The sequence below is a fragment of the Pyrus communis genome, chromosome 9, assembly GCF_041283825.1.
Source record: "Pyrus communis isolate YQ-2024b chromosome 9, ASM4128382v1, whole genome shotgun sequence".
Classification (NCBI taxonomy): Eukaryota; Viridiplantae; Streptophyta; class Magnoliopsida; order Rosales; family Rosaceae; genus Pyrus; species Pyrus communis.
The window spans coordinates 2,622,850-2,637,373 of NC_142573.1; the positions used below are offsets into that span (position 1 = coordinate 2,622,850).

The 14,524-nt window shown below is 37.0% G+C and overlaps 3 protein-coding genes across 4 annotated transcripts; 2 read left to right on the top strand and 1 right to left on the bottom strand.

The window, feature by feature from the left end:
- The first annotated feature begins 945 nt into the window (after nucleotides 1–945).
- Nucleotides 946–1,844, top strand: LOC137738834 (protein DMP9-like). Its single transcript, XM_068478307.2, has one exon. It carries the CDS (start codon nucleotides 989–991, stop codon nucleotides 1,694–1,696), a length of 708 nt encoding a protein of 235 aa, XP_068334408.2. The 5' UTR covers nucleotides 946–988; the 3' UTR covers nucleotides 1,697–1,844.
- A 4,003-nt stretch (nucleotides 1,845–5,847) lies between these two features.
- LOC137739765 (granule-bound starch synthase 2, chloroplastic/amyloplastic) lies at nucleotides 5,848–10,709 on the top strand. Its single transcript, XM_068479469.2, has 8 exons — nucleotides 5,848–6,645; nucleotides 6,770–7,316; nucleotides 7,390–7,454; nucleotides 7,681–7,758; nucleotides 7,857–7,967; nucleotides 8,762–8,806; nucleotides 8,912–9,085; nucleotides 9,505–10,709. Exons 1-8 carry the CDS (start codon nucleotides 6,289–6,291, stop codon nucleotides 10,459–10,461), a joined length of 2,334 nt encoding a protein of 777 aa, XP_068335570.2. The 5' UTR covers nucleotides 5,848–6,288; the 3' UTR covers nucleotides 10,462–10,709.
- Nucleotides 10,710–10,862: 153 nt separating this feature from the next.
- LOC137739766 (defective in cullin neddylation protein AAR3) lies at nucleotides 10,863–13,814 on the bottom strand. Of its 2 annotated transcripts, none has more exons than XM_068479470.2 (9): nucleotides 13,598–13,814; nucleotides 12,784–12,913; nucleotides 12,570–12,621; nucleotides 12,380–12,455; nucleotides 12,199–12,281; nucleotides 11,810–11,906; nucleotides 11,632–11,677; nucleotides 11,435–11,523; nucleotides 10,863–11,359 (listed from the first exon to the last, which is right to left on the bottom strand). In XM_068479470.2, the coding sequence occupies exons 1-9, from the start codon at nucleotides 13,653–13,655 to the stop codon at nucleotides 10,971–10,973; spliced, it is 1,020 nt and encodes a 339-aa protein (XP_068335571.2). In that variant the 5' UTR covers nucleotides 13,656–13,814; the 3' UTR covers nucleotides 10,863–10,970. The 2 variants fall into 2 exon arrangements, with proteins under 2 accessions (XP_068335571.2, XP_088555921.1); XM_088699795.1 differs by having other exon boundaries at nucleotides 11,435–11,538; nucleotides 13,598–13,801.
- Between the last annotated feature and the right edge of the window lie 710 nt (nucleotides 13,815–14,524).

Here is a 14,524-nt window from a genome sequence, read left to right on the forward strand (position 1 = left end):
TCTTACCCTCATCTCTCAGCCGCACACTTGGAATGGAGTGGTACATTTGGTAATCAACATCAGCATAATCGTGGGTCCAAATTAATCATGCATAATCGTGGGTCCTAATTAATCAAGATGTGTATTAACTTGTTCACGTGAAAATGTTATATTAGCATGCTTTAGGATACTCTTATGGCGTTTTAGAAGTACAAAAATTCTTTTTGTAAGTTATAAGTAGTGTTTGAAATTTCAACAATATGATCGATATTTATGTAAAAATATCCGAAAAAAAAGACATGGAAGGGGATGGTGCAATCTAAACTTCACTCATATAAAAAAAACTCTTAAATTTTGACTAAAATTGCTAGATTTCAACAATATTTTCCAAAGATCAGTTAAAATATCGACAAACTGCTATATGATATTTCTTATAAGTTTCATTTTAAATTAGAGAAATTTCTATGCTACCCGAGAACGATTTGGATTTGCAAAGCACCTTTTTAGAAAATTTCCATCATTTTGTATTGAAGGCAAATTTCTACAAATTTACATATCAATATTTTCACCAATACAGATATTTTAAATACTGATTATACTAAAATGATCTAATCGTTCATACATGCGTAACATGTCAATTTTTTTTCACTATAAACAATTATAGAAATGGGGAATCAAATTCAGATACCTCGACTATAATAACCCTTGTGTGTTGCATGCTTTTGATTCCAAAGAGAATATATGTAATAAGTAACTATAAAAAAAAATGTTTTGTAAATTGTTTGAAATATTTTTCAGAAAAAAAAAAAAAAAAACCAGGGATTTTGAACAGTTAACTATACAAATCAGTTATCATTTCACCAATAACCGTTGATAACTACCTAAATTTGAATTTAAACTAGTGACAAAGCCTCTATATAAATGTAATTGAAAAACCGTTCCAAAATTTAAATCCATATCCAGAATACCAATTGATCGAATTTGCCCAAAGAGAAGAACAACTGCAAAAATGGACCAAAAAAGCGATGGAGTTGGAATCAAAATCTACAACAATGCAGTCTACGGGGACCCACACGACGACGAGTCCGCCAAGTCACCACCAAAGCCGCCGCCACCTTCTTCTTCATCTCACCCTCTGCCTTTGCTCCGACTGAACCCGGACCACTTACACGGCCGCAAACGCCGTGCCGTTGCGAAAGGGGTCCAGAAAACTCTATCTAAGACCTCATTGCTGGCCAACTTTCTCCCCACCGGCACTCTCTTAACCTTTGAAATGGTGCTCCCCGCTATCTACAGAACCGGAGAGTGCACGGGCGTCACCACTATGATGACACTCGTGCTCCTTGGCATGTGCACCCTCTCATGCTTCTTCTTCCACTTCACGGACAGTTTCCGTGGGCCTGACGGGAAGTTGTACTACGGATTCGTGACGCCGAAAGGACTAGCGGTATTTAAACCGGGCCTGGGGGTGGAGGTGCCTAAGGAGGAGAGGTACAAATTGGGGCTGTCAGACTTCGTTCACGCCATTATGTCTGTCATGGTGTTTGTGGCGATCGCGTTTTCGGACCGGCGCGTGACGGACTGTTTGTTTCCGGGGCACGAGAAGGATATGGATGAAGTTATGGAGAGTTTCCCGCTGATGGTGGGGATCGTGTGCAGTGGCTTGTTTCTTGTGTTTCCGAGTACTCGCTACGGGATTGGCTGCATGGCTGCGTGAATATAATGAAGCATGCATATTCAAGATACAATTGATTTGTTTTACTAATTAATGATGTTTGTGTTTCTGTAAGTTGTATTAATATGTTGCGTTGTTTCTGCTTTTATGTTTTAATATTGATATGTTGCATTACGCTTCACTTTGACAATGAGTTTGTACGAGTAATAGTATATTAGGTTGCAAAGTTACATTTTTACACAATTTTTATTCAAGTTTTTGTAGAGCTTGCTTTGTGATGTATTTCAACGATCTGAATCGCCTATTTTTTAGGCTTCCTAAAAAATCATGCCTACAAAAAATACCCAGATCTGAAACCATAAGACAGTTAGATCGATCACTAATCATACATTTATCTAATGACCTGAGTCATGTGCATGATTTGATTTCTTCTCTCCTAATATTGCTTGAATCTTCTTTTCTATTTGCAAAAGACAGTCAAAATAATTATCATATATAACATGTGCAATCAAGAATTTGCCTAATCAGTATATATATAACATATGCTGTAACATTATCTTGCCTAATTGCCAGATTCAATATTTGAAATAATCATTAATATACCTTCTGAAAATTTGTGTATATATTTGGACAATCGAACATATGTAGTTTCAATTCTCATCCAAATTAAGGTGGATTAGTTTTAGATATAGAACCCATCCATCAATTATATTCTTGTTAATTTGTTAATATTTTTGGAAAATGGCCAGCTTCAATAAAATTGTATTTTGCATGGCTATCGTACTGCTAATAACTGTCAGTACGACCATGAAAGCTCAAGCAACCACTCGACTCTCTAGCCTCCCATGTCCATATGCAGTCTATCTCAACGACACCAGGCTGTATTCCTCCGCCAAGGCCACCGTTGCCGGTATGTAATTAACAAGTTTAATTAATCCCTAGTAGTAGTTTAATTATTAATTAGTTATGTACTATACACAGTTAATCGACTTAATTTTGTTTGTTGAATAATATGTTGTAGAATGTGACGGGAGATGTGTATGCTGCTTGTGTGTGTATGAACCAAAGCCTTATTGCTTTGAGTGTTGCGATCAGACAGGCACTGCCACGACCCCGACCTCTACTTTGCAATATTATGTATAATCCTACTGCTTTCTCAATAAGACTCTGAGGAGTGAAGGCTGCTTATAACTTTTTGATTAATTAGCCAATAAATGGTGTAATTTCAATTTCATGTAATCATCTGGATGAACTATATGTATTAATTTTAATCAGGCTTAATCTTAGCTATGATACATGTAATATTCATCAAATCTCACTTTATCCTCTATGTATTGTCTCACTTTACCCACTGCACCTTTTTTTTTTCGTCCCACTTTATCTTCTACACTCTATATTGTGTAGCTTTAACACCTGCACTATTCCTAAATGTCTCACTTTACTCTATTCCGTCAATTAAGTTAAAAAAGAGTTGTTAATTGTGTTGACATGACATGAACAATTTAGTCTTTTCAACTGCGTTTGTTGTGTGGCATGTAACATGCTAGTGGAATTCATGGGTAATGGGAGGTGGGTTAAACTCAAACTAGGATTTGATTTCTCTAGATTAAGACAAAAATATAAGAATAGAAGGTTGAAATATAAAAATAGAGTGTTGAATTTCAAGATTCACGAATCAATTTCAATGTTTTCGGATCCTTTTGCAAGGTTTTTAGGGTTTTGTCATGAGAATCTCTACCTTTATCACTCTCCTCTTATTTTTCTTAATCTGAAAAAATCAAACCCTAGTTTGAGTTTAACCCACATTCCTGCACTCATGGGTCTTCCTAACATAGTTGAAAAGACAAAATTGTCCGTGCCACATTAGTACAATTAATAGCTCTTTTTAACTTAATTGGGCGAATAGGGTAAAGTGAGACATTGAGTGCAAGTGTTAAAGTGAGACAATATAGTGTAGCGGGTAAAGTATAACACAGAAAAAGAGTGCGGGTGGTAAAGTAAGTTAATATAGAGTGAAGAGGCTAAAGTGAGATTTCACGAACAGTACAATTGTAAAAAATAAGCCTAACTTTGAAATGAAAGTTTTCATTTTGTTGTCTTTAAGTATGAATTTTTACTTCTTTGGTTTGCATTTGTTGCAAAATTATGCGAAGTGCGTAAGTGGGATTTGGCAGTTGGTGGTAGCTAGTACCCTTGGAAAATAAAGGTCTAGGCCGTCCATTGTACATAAGGTTGGTCACGGTTTAATTTGGTTCGTTAGTAACTAATTATTTTACAGTAGATTATGATAAGTATGATTTCGATTTGAATAAAATGGGCAGATCAACAAAACAAAATAGGATTTATCCAAGAATGATTCGGTTTAATCATTTATGTTCCGTGTGTGTATGAATTCGTGTAATTTTTTGTTTTACTACTATACTTACTATTTATTTGTACGATTATTTATATCACATCTTTAATAGAAATAAACTCATCAACGCATGTAGGTCCTATCTTTATTTTTTTTTAAATTGATACAAATGATGACACCTAATAAATTATAAGAGAAACATTTCTTCTCATCTCATAGAACCTTAAGAGGCCAGTCCATTACTTTATGGCATGCTTAGACAGTCTACCAGTTGGACCAATTCATTTCAACTTTCTACACAAAATAATTAACTAAAGCATTTCCAAGTTTAAAAAAGCAAAAAGGTATAAAGAAATTGGAAATGAATCGTCTCCGGATCTCTTTCACCAAATCTATCAATCTGGATTCTTAAAATTTGATCAAACGATTAAAGTTATTATAACTTTTAAAGGGAGCCCTGTTAGCCGTTGGATCAAATTTCAAAGGCCTCGATTAGTGGATTTGATGAATTTGGTAGAAGGGATCCGGAGAAGATCCCTTTCTAAAGAAAATGATACAAAACAACTTGATTGTTCAAGATTGGAATAAGAAAGTTGCTTTTTAAATTTAAAGAAATAGATAAAAAAAAAAAAGTTGTTATCATTTCATGATTCAAAAAACTAACAAATTCCTTTAATGAAAACTTTATCCTAACATGTTAATCTTGTAAAATATTTGAAAATTTTCAATCATGAACCTTTAATTCTCGAAAAGCTCTACCTCATATCTGAATTCAAAATTTCTTTGTATCTTGCAGTTTGGAGTTTGACGGATTAAGTAATTCAGTTATTCAAAAATGAGAGAGATCTAAATTTTTAATTTATATGAAGTAAGTTGATAAAAAACCATAATTTTAAAATAAATTTCTCATCCGTCCACCCAAGACTGCCAAAATCTGTTAGATGATCTTGATTCCTCACATCTCCCAAAACCAAAATGATACTACAACTTTTCATGGTGTCAAAGTCCGTGCGAAACATGTGGCAGCAGACTAGAGATAAAACAACTTTTCATGGTGTCATAGTCAAAGCGAAAAATGTGGCTGCAGATTAGAGATAAAACAAAATGAAAGCAAAACGTGAATATCGTTTGTGTTCTCAGTTTTGTTTGGGAAGTGCCTTTTGATGATTGAAAGTATTTTTTGAGTAATATTTATTTTAATACGCACGAGTTATGTGCTTCATGAAGCATTTTAATATTTTTTTAATAATTTATATTTTTACTAAAAATTAATTTTAAAAATATTTTTTTTTAAATACTTTCAGTTGAACAGGTATAATTTTAAATAGAATATCGATTTGTTGAATAGTATAATGAGAGAGGTGATTTTCACATTTGTTTTCATACAATTTTCTGTTGTACTATTAATTCAGTATATCATTTGACAAAGAAAAAATCAATATATCAAAGAAAATATAAAACAACAACAAATATGGAGTTACAACTATAAATTGTCACATTTCTACAAAATATAAGGTCTGTTTGGAGATACTATTGAAATAATTAAAAGAGCTTTCAGATCACTAAAAACGCTTTTGACCATGTTTGGTAAAAAATGTTAACAATGCTTCTCGGTTTCAAAACACTTTCTGAAAGAAGAACTTGTCATATACTTCTTTCGGAAAGTGCTTCAAGTGTTTTTTTCAAAGTGCACTTGCATTTTTATTAACAAAAACTAATGTGCGTTTAATAGAAGCGCTTTTATCGAAAGTGTTCAAAGCACTTTTGAGCAAAAGTACTTTTAAATGAGCAATTCCAAACAAAATTATAGTTCAAGTAGGTGTGTAAAAATTTTCTTCACATCGTCACCATAACTCGAGGAAGCCCAGGCCCACACAGAACCCGAGTCTCTGGCAGAAGAATCACAGTTCAGTACGCAGTGTGTGTTTGTGGTCGCACTATCATCCAAAACTCTTGGCGACGCTCCTTTCTTCCCCAAATTTTCATCAGCAAATTTGAGCCTCATTTCCCCTTCTTCTGTGGGACCCATCTCAACGATTGTGCTCTTGCTTCTTCTCTCTGTGTCCATGGTTTCTCTTTCTCCCGTTTCAGTTTCGCCTCCGATTCCTCCTCATTGTTCACTCCGGCGTCGTTTATCCACCATTTCCTCAATTGGGTTTGTTTCCGATTGAATTTCCTCAACTTGGTTTGCTTTATTTTCAGCCGAATCATCTCAATGTGCTGTATCCGGTCGATGAGCTCCTGCTAGTTCGCTGAGGCATTTCATCGAACACATTGTCTCATGGCTTCCATTGGGTCTCTGCATTTTGTCGTAGGGACCAAGCCTGACAACTCTGTGCTCGTTCACAGCAGTACTAATCCCCGGCTCAGATTCCCATTCTTCACGAATCGGCCAAGAAGCTCCATTGAAGTTAGTGGGATCAATGCTTCTGCAAATGGGTCTGCAGGAGCTGCGCGAATGTGCAGAGGACGGATTAGTTGGTGCACAAGAGGGAAAATTTGGAGGATTAAGCCGCTGAGAGCGATCCGAAAGAGCTCGGTGGAAGGTGAGGACGCGGGCGAGCCGGAGGACGCGCTTCAGGCCACCATTGAAAAGAGCAAGAAGGTTCTTGCTGTGCAAAAAGAACTACTGCAACAGGTAATTTCAGAAATACTCTCTTTTGTAATGAAAGTAAATAATTTTAGGCCAAAAGATTGCATCTTTTGTGTTTTTAGTAATTAAGGAGAGTTGAAATTAGAATTAGCAAATTTGGGTTTTGCAGATTTCTGAAAGAAGGAAATTGGTATCTTCTATACAAAGTAGTGATATCAGCCAAGAAGAAGAGGAAGCTTCTTTTGAACAAGGGAATGAATCGTTTTTGAATGCGGAAAGTTCTTCAAGTGGTGTTGATAAAAGTGTTGACCAAATTGGCAGCATTGTTTCAAGCAGCTATGAGCATTCAACTGAAGAAAAGGATTTTGAAACTGTGCCTTCTGCTTTTAGTGGAGGGCTTGATGAAATAGAAAAGGATCATGGAGATGCTTTACCGTTTGATCAGTCTCCCAGTGAACTAGAGTCCAGTAACCATGTGAGTAAGGATAGTTCCAAGACTGAGTGGTCTGATGGTTTGCCATCTTTTCTTACTAACCCTGAGTCGTCTATGCTAAAAGTTGAGGAGCTTGTTGATCTGAAAGAACCAAGTGAAGAGGAGGTCAATGATGGGGCAACTGGTTTTTCGAGTGAAGATGTAAAGCCTCCTCCTTTGGCTGGGCCTAATGTCATGAATGTCATATTGGTAGCTGCAGAATGTGCTCCATGGTCGAAAACAGGTAAGGTTTCGTAAGCCCAGAATGTGAGATGTCAATGTCCTTTATAAAGACTGAAAATGAAGAATTCTTTTAGGTGGGCTTGGAGATGTTGCTGGGGCCTTACCAAAGGCTTTGGCTCGGCGTGGACACAGGGTCATGGTAATGCTTTTATCTTTTATAATATGAAACTTCTTTCCCAAGTTTTGTTGTTCAGTAATTTCATGGACATTGAGCTGGGAATATAATGAAATGTTAGGCATGGGGATCAAGTCAAACTGACATTTCCAGCATGCATGTTTTATAGACCTCCCATTTGATTTACAATTCTATGGCTGCTAAACCCATACTCTCTCTCTCTCTCTCTCTCTCTCTCTCTCTCTCATAGGTTGTGGCACCTCGCTACGGTGATTATGCAGAACCCCAAGATTCAGGAGTTCGGAAAGCATATAAAGTTGATGGCCAGGTGTGCAGCATCTGCAGCATTTGATTGTTACTAATATTCTAAGTTCTGAATTAGATACATTTTAACTGCTCGTCATCTAAAAATAACTTACTTTGCAGTATATGGAAGTAGCATATTTCCATGCCTATATTGATGGTGTAGATTTTGTCTTCATTGAATCTGCTGTGTTCCGTCACATGGAGCACAATATATATGGAGGAAAGCGTGAGGTAAGATATTTGTTCTCATTTTAGCTTCAATTGCTTCTCGAGAGGGATAAACAATGTTCGTCTTATTTAGATTTATTAGATTACTTTTGCTATGCTATGCAGCAGTTTTATCATTAGAGACTAGCATTGAAGAACCACTACCAATTAAAAGAATGGCTCTGACTTAGTGACACCTTTTTCTCCTGAAAAAATCTATCAGCTATGTCATTTGTACCCCTTGTTAACCAAGATTTGTTTGCTATTTGTTTATTATTAAGTTTGTCTTGATGGGACTTGGATGGGATTAGTTTCTTAAGTGAAAACAAAGTTTAGGTTGGGTTTAGGATTTTAAATTAGGCCTCGTCTAGCCTGGTGCAGCTCAGTATTTATTTCTTAAAATATATTTTTCAAGAATCAGTTAGAGGAGGAGAGGGAGGGCGTCAGGTAGTTGACAACCGGCACTCCGTTTTCACGTCGAGTCCCTATGGTTAGAATTGATTAGGACTTGCTCATACACACTCAAATCTTAATCTATTTGTGATTAGAAATGAGAAAGTAACTAAAACTAGATAACTTTGTGCATGAAAATTTACAAGATAGGCAGCAGCGGCTTCACAGATAACCAAATAAATAAATTGAGCCTAAGCGGCTTCTCAACGTTGATGGTGCTCCTTCTGTGATACTTGCTGATTACATTGTTGATTTTGGGTATCATCGATTTAAAATTGTAAACTCCTTTTGCATTATGGATCACTGTTGTTTTGCATGCCATTTTAATGCAAATTGAGTTACTTTTCTTTGGTTTCATGGTGCAGGATATTTTAAAACGCATGGTGTTATTTTGCAAGGCAGCAGTTGAAGTACACCACCTCACCTCTTTGCGTAGAGTCAAATTAGCAAATGCTCTTTTCCATTTTATCTACTAAGACGTAATAAAAAAAAATAATAAAAAAAACTGGTTGCAGGTCCCTTGGCTTGTCCCCTGTGGCGGTGTTTGCTATGGTGATGGAAACTTGGCTTTCATTGCAAATGATTGGCATACTGCATTGTTGCCGGTGTATTTGAAGGCATATTATCGAGACAATGGTTTAATGATATATACAAGATCCATCCTTGTAATCCATAACATAGCTCACCAGGTTTGTTCCTTTGATAAAGTTCATTTAACTGAAACTTATTTTCAAGTCATTTTATTGTCTGATGGAAACTCAAGCTAAATTTGCATTGTAGGTTAGAAAATAAGCTGATGGTTTCTATACTAGTAGGTTGCTGAGTTTTACTGGTTTATGTAGAAATAGCGGATTAAAACGTACTTTGGTGGATTGCACACAAATTAGATCGAGTCATTCCATTCTTATATTTAAATGTGAAAACATAAACGGCCCAAAATGTATAAATTGTAAAGATGAGCAAAATCACGTCTTTATCATTCAATTGTTAACTGCAATATTCTGGCCATCAAGTAAGTCCAAAACACCATAAGTTGTTTCAAAGGTTTTGAATGTCATCGTAGTATAAAGAATTCTTTGCATGGATTATACTTGTTAAGTTTATCCAGGGTCGGGGGCCAGTAGCTGATTTCTCCTTCGTTGATCTTCCGGGACACTACCTGGACCTTTTCAAAATGTATGACCCTATTGGAGGCGAGCACTTCAATATCTTTGCAGCTGGTCTAAAGACAGCAGACCGTGTGGTTACTGTGAGTCATGGATATGCGTGGGAGCTTAAAACGGTTGACGGTGGTTGGGGATTGCACGGGATCATAAATGAGAATGACTGGAAATTCAGAGGTATTGTTAATGGAATTGACACGGAAGAATGGAATCCCCAGTATGATGTTTTCTTGAAATCAGATGGTTACACGAACTACTCCCTGGAAACACTACAGACTGGCAAGGCTCAGTGTAAGGCAGCCTTACAGAAGGAGCTGGGTTTACCAGTCCGTGAGGATGTCCCGGTAATTGGTTTCATTGGGAGGCTGGATCACCAGAAGGGTGTCGATCTAATAGCAGAGGCAATTCCTTGGATGATGGGTCAGGATGTGCAACTAATCATGTTAGGCTCTGGCAGACCTGACCTGGAAGAGATGCTAAGGGCATTTGAACATCAACACCGAGACAAGGTCAGGGGATGGGTTGGGTTTTCTGTACAAACGGCTCACAGGATAACTGCCGGTGCAGACATTTTGCTCATGCCATCAAGATTTGAGCCGTGTGGACTGAACCAACTATATGCTATGAACTATGGGACAATTCCAGTTGTTCATGCTGTTGGTGGACTAAGAGATACCGTGCATCCTTTCAATCCGTATGAGGAGTCAGGACTTGGGTGGACATTTGACAGCGCTGAGGTTGGTAAGCTAATCCACGCATTAGGGAACTGCTTCTTTACGTATCGAGACTACAAGCAGAGCTGGGAAGGAATCCAGAGACGAGGGATGATGCAAGACCTGAGCTGGGACCATGCTGCTCAGAACTATGAGGAGGTTCTTGTGGCTGCAAAGTACCAATGGTGAGCTTTTGCTGCTTGACGGCCACAAGTTCTGTCTAAGTACTTCATCGATCCACCACGGTTCTGTTGGGGAAGTAACTACGGTTGTTGTTACTGTGTAAATATTGTTCAGACTCCTCCCTTCTTTTTTTTTTTTTTTTTCTTCTAATAAATCACACAGCTGCTCATACTCTTTCCGGCACGCGAAAGTGAAAAGAATGATAGCTGTTTCTCGTGTTTTTAATCAGTAATGCTTATTTTTGCTATTGAAAAGCATCTTCTAATCTAATCTAAACTGCGAGAAAAGGTTTCAAACTTTGGGTTGGCGACATAAGTACTTTGTCTTTAGCAAACTTGGCTACGCCTAGGTCTACAAAAGCTTCGCCTTGCTTAGCCTCGGCCATCTATCTGATCAACCATTGATGATGATTAAACTTAGGAATACAAATTAAATTTATTAATTTTGTCAGATCCCAATAGAAGACTACATCACAAGTAAACAACTCTAATTGCATTCGGAAGCATCCAACTACATTAAACTGCATCTCCTTGTAAAAGACGCTTTCGATACTTGTGACTGTGTGAAAATGAAACTCCCCTGTCCCGATCAAATTGCAGACAGGAACGCGTAGAAAGCAGTCCTGCAAAGCCCTTCAACAGACAACCTTCAACCGCGCATAGAGATTTGGAAGAATTCACTGGACTGCTACGTCTTATGGTTTCCATGGAATCATCCACAGTATTTCCTGGTGTACTATCCTCCCAGTTTGCTGGTATGTACGACATTGACCGACGTTTCTTAGTGCTTAATGCATGATTCCAGTCTGTACAGTGTGGGAAGAGGGCGGGCGAGGGCACCACTTCTTCCATGTGAAGGTCCTCCCCAGGTAACTTCCGTTTCAAACCAGGTAAAATCTTCAAGCCTGCACCACAATACAAGTCTGGCATTAATTAAGGTAGTGAATACTGGGACCGCGCTTGGAAGTATAGTGACATACCAGGAAGAGGGTCATCATATGTACATGACCACGATTCTGCATCACCACAGTTACACTTGAAGCTAGAGTTATTGTTAGATCCGGAAACCCTGCACGAAAAAAGTCTGTTCAATTATACATTTACGTAGACCTATCATTATGAGTATTTACAGCCTCCCATTTTATGAGCTATCATTACGAGGGTATAGAGATCAAACCTGTACATATGTTCAACAAAGTCATCTATTAAAACAGGCCAAGCTCCTGCAAAAATGATTAAAGCAATGATCATTCAGATAGGAGTCTCATATCTGATGGACTCAAAGGGCAATTTGAACTTATCATTACGTGCTTAGATAGAAGGGAGTAAGCATCAACACAAAACTGATGATATACCTTCAGGATCATACCCTTCCAGATTTTCGTGCACACAGCGGCTAAAAGCTAAAACTTGCCGCCAGGTATCTTCAGAGATGTTATGCCGCTGATTTTTCTAAGAGGAATACCAAATATTAGTTGCCTTGAAATACAGAAACACTTTATGCACATGAACTAAAAAAAATACACTCATATTTCATATAATTTTGCACTTACGTGCAGAATTCTTGGTTCTAGCCACTACAGTGTTGACACTTTCGCTTCGGTCTATATATAACTTTATATGACAACCAACTACATGACATATAACAATGAATTTTTGGTTCTAGACTTCTAATCATGGTCACCATTAGCAAAACAAACATTAGTTCTACACACTAGCAAGCAGTGAGTTGGGGTAATCTTACCTCAACAAAATCACACCATTGATTCAGCAACCGAAACCTCCCAGCTAGGACTAATCTCCATGCATTAACCGCCTTATTTACAGCTGCAAATGAATCAAGAGGCAAAGGAGGGTGTTACATTGCAGGGAATGAACAAAAAAGGTTAAGAACTATCGTGGATTGAATAAAATAAGATGCTTACTGATATTCTTCTGACCGTTTTCACGGCACATGAAGAAGACAAAATCATAGAAACGTGAGAATTCAGAAAAGTCTACCTGCACATGGAGGTTATTTCTTTTGTTAGGAACTCATTGAGTCAAAGTGGAACCAAACATCACACATTAGTTAACAAGAATCTTACTTTAAAAACTTCAACAAATAAATCTTACCATCGAATCCAACCGCGACATTAGCTTGAAAACTTCATCAAAAATTGATATCCTGTCAAAGCGGACAGTCTCCTACTCAATAAACTGATAAAGAAAAGGGGAAACAAATTGCTTTCAGGCTAAAATTATAGCATGATGCAGGATGACCTCATCCTAAGGGCACTCCAAATTATGTTTTGTCTCATAACTCTAGCTTCCATATAAAGATATATACCTAGCGTGCAGTTTTGATTCCACCAGATATAAGAGCTGAGTTAATGCCTTCCTTGAATATTTAGCCATCTGTGAATCATCGTTTTCTATGTATCCTTCACCGTGACCGTATCCATTTCCTGTCCTGATATCTGCAATTTAACAGTCAGAATTCGTACTCTAGACTTATCAATAAAAAAAAAAATTGAAACTTACACAATGACTGGTTATACTTTACACAGAACTGGAGACTAAAATAACTCCGTATCTCATAAAATCGAAAACAGCAATTTCAGAAAATACCCACAAAACGGAAGCTACTTGAGACCAGAAATGCATTTGCTTTATTTCCTAAGATAGTTAACGATAATTGAAAACTCTTTTAGTAGCAGTTAGTTAGCAAGAAAGATACAGCCTTTGCACCATAACAATCACAAACCTGCAGTATTTCACACAATGGAACCTCAAACAAGTAAATTTCACGTATTAAATCAGCTCACTGCATGTCTTCTCCATACTTTCTCGGCAACCAAACAGAAAATAATTTACAACCCAACTTTAGTAAGGAAAATCCCACAAAAGTAAAGTATTTATTTTCAAATTTTCTCGCACCAAATTGAAAACTTTCAAAACCCCTTTAGAAAGAAGTTAAAGGTTCAACAAATCAACAGCTTTCTACCCCAAATATACCAGAAATTCAAATTTCACAGCCAATGAACAACCATGAGAGAAAGAATTAAAGCTTATTACGAATTGGTAGAATATAATTAGCGAAACGACAATCGGAGAAATTCATAAAAAAAAAAAATAAAAAAAAGGCGGAGTAAAATAATTACCGCAGAATCGGCGATAAATCTCAAAGATGTTGAATCGAGTGGACCCGGACGGATCCATCAAGCTCCGGGGAGCTTAGGGTTTTCAGGAAGGAGGAGGTGTGTTGCTCTGGCGTCCACCACAAGCTACCGACGCTCTTTCTCTTTCTTCTCTGGTTTTTCTCTCCTCTTCCGGTTGGGTGAGTTGATGTGTCAGCCTGAGCGAGAGAGGGCGAGGGGGAGAGAGGATGTTGTGAACCGGATCTTTAATGATGAGTGTGGGTCGGGTATTTCAGGTCTACCAGTCTCAGCCCAGTCCGTTGGGCGGGATTTATATTTGTGGGCATGGGAAATTTATGGCTCAATTCGAAAGCTAGAAAAAATAAAGAAATAAAAGAGTATAGAAGTCGAAAGGGGAGTGTGAAAATTCTGTTGGCGTATTCAAGTTGGTTATATTAGTGTGTTTTTCTTTTACACTTAAGTTCAACTCATTGATGTAGAATTTAGATTAGAATAAGTTGAATAACGCTTGAATCAAAAGTGCTTAAGAGCGATTCTTCTACGCATGAATCATAAAACTTTTTTTTTTCTTTAATTGTAAACAATCAAACAAGGATTTATTTTGCAAAGTATTGAATAATTTAACTAAATTCATATGAGAAGAGGAATTTGAACTTAGGCGTAAAGTGGACATCACCCAATCGTAACTAATTTGCTCTAACAATGTGAGTTTGAATTGATTATTATTAATTATTAACGCCTATATTTTTTAGATATTTTTAGTTATCTTGATTTAAATTCAAATACATTAATTTTTAAATGTTAGCTTCTTTCCTTATTTTTTTTTTCAAAATTTGTTTTAAAAAAATAGGGAAATTGTAACCTTATAAGAACATGACCAAAATAAACTATTTTATCTAGGGTTTGGGAAGCTTGCCTAGTTCTTGAAGA